Source organism: Nicotiana tomentosiformis, chromosome 9 (genome assembly GCF_000390325.3).
Source record: "Nicotiana tomentosiformis chromosome 9, ASM39032v3, whole genome shotgun sequence".
NCBI lineage: Eukaryota > Viridiplantae > Streptophyta > Magnoliopsida > Solanales > Solanaceae > Nicotiana > Nicotiana tomentosiformis.
Genome location: NC_090820.1, coordinates 48,014,878 through 48,020,367, shown reverse-complemented (window position 1 = coordinate 48,020,367; position 5,490 = coordinate 48,014,878). Strand labels below are relative to the sequence as shown.

The 5,490-nt window shown below is 31.4% G+C and overlaps 1 protein-coding gene across 2 annotated transcripts; it reads left to right on the top strand.

Annotated features, from left to right (window-relative positions):
* Positions 1 to 2,438: 2,438 nt before the first annotated feature.
* LOC104097708 (pentatricopeptide repeat-containing protein At3g22670, mitochondrial) lies at positions 2,439 to 5,359 on the top strand. Of its 2 annotated transcripts, none has more exons than XM_009604320.4 (2): positions 2,439 to 2,602; positions 3,389 to 5,359. In XM_009604320.4, exon 2 carries the CDS (start codon positions 3,399 to 3,401, stop codon positions 5,118 to 5,120), a length of 1,722 nt encoding a protein of 573 aa, XP_009602615.1. In that variant the 5' UTR covers positions 2,439 to 2,602; positions 3,389 to 3,398; the 3' UTR covers positions 5,121 to 5,359. The 2 variants fall into 2 exon arrangements, with proteins under 2 accessions (XP_009602615.1, XP_070042340.1); XM_070186239.1 differs by lacking the exon at positions 2,439 to 2,602 and adding an exon at positions 2,633 to 2,764.
* The last annotated feature ends 131 nt before the right edge of the window (positions 5,360 to 5,490 follow it).

Sequence of the window (5,490 nt, the reverse complement as noted above, 5' to 3'; positions counted from 1 at the left end):
ATAACATATTCAATGACATATTTCTATGCTTAATGACATATTCAATGACATATTTTTCTTCACTTTTCATGCATATATAAAGGCCTTATAATAGATAAGAAAATACACACAATTGAAGAAGAAAATCTCTTCATTCTCTCTATCTCCATTTCTTGTTCATGTTTTACTAAATTGCTTTTATTTCATAACAACATGTCTTGTTCATGTTTTACTAAGTTGCTTTTATTTTATAACAAAAATGAGTCTATAGAGTATTTGGCAAAGTTTCTCAAGAGGCCAAAACTGCTTATGTTTTTTTTCAAAAGTATTTTTTTTCTTAACTTTGAATTGTTTGGCCAAGATTTTTTGAGAAAAAAATACTTTTGGGAAAAAGCAGAAGCAGTTTGTGAGAAGTAGAAAAAAGTAGTTTCTTCCCAAAAGCAGAAGCAGTTTTGACTTTTTTTCTTACCAAAAATACCCTTAACAAAATATAGTATATACCAAAATAACCGTTAAACCTAATACTTAGGATATTAATGTATAAATAGTTCTTATTATTTTTAGGATAACTTTCTAATATATAGTGACTTTAGGGTGAATGCTTTTATAGTTCTTGAATGATTTTTAATATATTTAACTTATATTAAAAGAATTAAGTACTTTTAAATTTTATTTTCATATTTTACTCAAAATAAAATGAAAAAAATTAATTATTGCCTGTATTAACAAATTTTTAAGATTATTTATTTACTTATAATATTAACTATTAAGTAAATTTATTCATGTCCTTATTTGTAATTTGATACTTAAAAGCACTTTCTCAAAAGTTTGGCCAAACACAAATTATTGCTCAAAATTTCTTTTTAGAGTGATTAGTCAAACACAAACTACTTTTCTTCAAAAGTACTTTTGAAAAAAAAATACTTTTCAAAATAAGTTGATTTCTCCAGCTTGGCCAAACAGGCTATTAAGTTTTAAAAGTAATAATAAAAATTGTTTAAATTAATATTAGAAGGTTGGACATTAAACTTGGAGTAAATATGGACTAATTTGGATACATGTCTATTTGAAGAAAAAAAGTATCGGTGAAATGTTATGTCTAAGCAAATTTTTGCGGGATTTGTTGTAATATATTGAAGTGCGTAGACTTTTTTTTATGAGCCAAGCACGTGAAAATTCTTTTTGATATTGGGTGGCGGTTAGACTCGAATCCAAGATCTCTGTCTGCTTTGATATCATGTTGAAGATTGTAACCATCTCATTTAATAGTTTAAAACACATTTTTATTTACTTAATTATGTCTCCAACAGGTAACTTTTTGGGTGCAAAAATATTTTTGCTAAACTTTTACGAACAGGTCAAAACTTAAACGGTAAGATCCCAGCACTGACTAGTTATTTTTTATTTTTGTAATTAAAAAATAACCATTGTTATGATATGTTAACGTGAATATATATTTTACGGCGAAGGTCCAAATATACCCTTCTACTTTCGAAAATGGTCTAAGAATACCCCTCATTATACTATTGGGTTATCTATACCCCTACAGTCATATTTTGGGTTCAAACATACCCCTCATTTAAACGGAGGGACACGTATCTCCTAATTAATTAAAAAGACCCATTACCCATACCCAAAAATTAATTTTCTAAAGCAATTTTTTTTTTTTTTTTGTAAAAACTAAAAAAGACTGATTTTTTTTACTAAAAACTGAAAAAATGAAAATATTTTTTTTTCTAGTTTTTACAAAAAAACAGCTTTAAAAAAAATGAAAAGCAATTTTCTAAAGCAATTAAAAACTGAAAAAAACTAAAATCTTTTTACCTAAAAACTAAAAAAAAGAAAATATTTATTTTTTCAGTTTTATACAAAAGCATTGCTTAGTTTTTTTTTAAAATTTTACAAAACAAATTACTTTAGAAATTATTTTTCAGTTTTTTTAAAGCAATATTTTTCTAAAAACATATTTTTGATTTTTTCAATTTTTAGTAAAAAAGCATTCAATTGTTTCTAGTTTTTACAAAAAATATTGCTTTAGAAAATTGCTTTTCAGTTTTTACAAAAATATTGTTTTAGAAAATATTTTTAAGTTTTTTTAAAGCAGTATTTTTGTAAAAACTGAAAAAAAAAATATTTTTATTTTTTTCAGTTTTTAGTAAAATAAAATTCAGTTTTTTCCATTTTTTACAAAAAAAAAATATGCTTTAGAAAATTGATTTTCGGGTATGGCTAATGAGTCTTTTTAATTAATTAGGAGATGTTTAGTATTGGCCAACAAGACGATGACATGTGTCCCTTCGTTTAAATGAGGGGTATATTTGAACCCAAAGTATGATTGTAGGGGTATACATAACCTAATAGTATAACGAGTGATATTCTTAGACCATTTTCGAAAGTATAGAGGTATATTTGGCCCTTTGTTAAAATTCCTAGAGCAGTGGCTCTTTTGTGAAATTTTTCTCGCTAAAATCCCAAGCCCAAAGCTCTTCTGACGGCCCAGCATGAACAACATACAAAACATAGTAACATACCCAAATCCAAACCCGTTTTCCGCCTGAAAGTCACTGAAGCCGCCAACTTCTTCTCTCTTTCTGCAGCAAACTCCTCAGTTGTAAATCAAATTGTATGTTTTTCACATACTTTCCCTTGTTTCTGTCTATCATTTTTTGCTGATTTTAACTGGTAAATTATGAATTATAGTGGAAATGGACTATAATAACTACTAAGTATGTGTTTATGCCTGTATCTTTAGTGGAAACATTCTTTACTGAAATCAGTGAACTGGGTATGCTGAAAGTTAGAGTCTTGATACTATTATTGTTCTCTTTTTTGGTGATTAAAAGCCAAACTTGAACTTGTTTTGCTGGGTTGCTCTAATGAATTATACTTGGTAGTGCATAAAATTGAATTAGCTATTTGGGAGCAACTTAGGGTTGTTTGGTAGACTGATTAGTTGTTATGCGGTGAATAATTCAGGGATTTTTATGCCGCGAATAATAATGATATAGGAATTGGTTAGAAGAGTGTTATACTAATTATTATACGTGTACAAATTTTAATTAAAATAAAAATCTTCCAACTAAATATTACTACTATTATGGTTTTTATTTTCACTATAGAGGAATTTTTGTAGGAGTATCTATTAAGTAAAACTAATACAAGATGTCTTAAGAGTATTGTTAATTCATGTATTGTTATTTCACATTCAATCCCAGAAAAATAAGTACTAGTATATAGATTTGTGCTGTATAACTTTTTGTGGAACAAAATTAGTAACCAACGGCTACAAAAGTGCTCAGAGTTTTATGCGATACTATTAGGTTTCTTTATGTGGGAAGCCAAATGAGCTTTCATTGGGTATCTTAAAGATGCTTCAGTGCTGATACTTCCTTTATCATTTCATTGCCAGGTAAGTTGAAATGATATCAAACTTGAAGCATTTCCCCTACTTCTGGTGTTTGAGAGCTCGAAGGCGTCTGAATGTGCGGAGAAGTTCTGTTTACTATGTTTCTGATGATTTGTTGTGCAATAGATATTGTACTGTGACAGAGACAGTTAATACTGATCAGCAGCCAAAGGTGACCGAGTCACCAGAACTTCCAGATTGGGTTAAAATTGTAAAGAAAGAGGAAACAGTGGTTGACTTTGGAGATGATGACTTCTTACTTCCCTCATTCTCAGAATGGGTAAAAAATGAGAAGCTTCGTGCAAGGGAAGTTGATGTGAGAGGTTTGGCAAGCGATATTGCAGACAGCGATGTTGATAAGATTAGCAAATTATTGAGGTTTCATTTCAAATCACCCGATGCTGTTGTAGATGCATTGAATAACTGCACATTTGATGTTTCAGAGTGTTTGGTTGAGCAAATTTTGAAGAGGTTCAGTTGTGAGTGGATACCTTCTTACGGGTTCTTTAAATGGGCAAAAGTGCAAAAGGGTGTCACACTTTCCTCTGATTTGTATAATCTAATGGTTGACAACTTGGGAAAATCAAAGAAGTTTGATCTTATGAGGGAATTGATGGACGAAATGAGTCACTTGCAAGGGTATGTTTCATTGAATACTATGATTAAAATCATGAGAAGGCTTGCCAAGGCTGATAAATATGAGGATGCAATAGAGGCATTTACAAGAATGCAGGAATTTGGCGTACAGAAGGATACAAGTGGTATGAATGCATTAATCGATGCATTGGTGAAGGGAGGAAGTGTGGAGCATGCTCATAAAGTTTACCTAGATTTGAAGGATCATATAGCTCCAACGGTCCAAACATATAATATCTTAGTGCATGGTTGGTGCAAAGCTAGAAACATTGACAAAGCAAATGAAACTGTTAAAGATATGGAGGAGCGTGGTTTTAGCCTTGATGTGGTTACATATACTTGCTTCATTGAAGCCTATTGTCGTGAAAAAGACTTTCGCAAAGTTGATGCTATTTTCAAAGAGATGCAAATGAAGGGATGCTCACCAACTGTGGTGACGTATACCATAAACATGAAAGCACTAGGGCAGGGAAGGGAAGTGGATAAAGCCTTGGATGTATATGAGAAGATGAAACAAAATGGTTGTGTTCCTGATAATTCGTTTTACAGCAGCTTGATCCACTTGTTAGGAGCAACTGGGAGACTGAAGGATTGTTATGATATATTTGAAGATATGCCAAAGCAAGGAGTTTCACCTGATACGTTCACATATAACACCATGATTACAATTGCTGTAAAGAACTCTAAAGAGGAGGATGCTTTAAAATTTCTCCAGAAAATGGAGGAGAGTCAATGCAAGCCTGATATTTGTACTTACGTGCCATTATTTAAAATGTGCTGCAGAATGAGAAGAATGAAGGTGCTATCCTTTCTATTGAATCACATGTTCAAAAATGACGTGAGCATGGATCTTGGAACATATGCTCTTCTGGTTCGCGGTCTTTGTAGGAATAGGAATCCTGAGCGTGCTTGTGCTGTTTTTGAGCTAGCAGTGCTTCGAGGGTTCCTCCCTACGGATACCATGTATGATAATCTCGTCAAAGAACTTGAGGAAAGGGGTTTAAAGGAAGAAAAGAAACGTATCGAAGAACTGATGTTACAAGCTAAGCAGCAAGAATCAGGCACTTCATCAGAGAGACATTTAAAGATTGAAGAATGAATCTTTTCTTGTTTATAAGGGAAATGTTGTACACTTATTTTTCGTGATATTAGTTGCAACTATTATGGAGCTAGTTCTATCATTCAGAGGCATATTTTAAAGCCCCATAACATTACATTCGGTGAAGTGAAGTGAAGTCAGATTTGGTCGATAATGCCATGGTTTCTGTAAAGTCACCTTACTAATTAGCTGGTCCCAAATTTATGAGAACTTTCCTTTTCCATTGTAGAGTTATTACATATCAGGCCTCATAATTGGATTAAGGATTCTTTTCTTGTTTTAGGACATAATAACCAAGCAGTTTCTCCTTTATTTGCTCTTAATAATTTCATATCATTAAGGTGTTAAGATTCCTTTGCTTGAAAGAAAA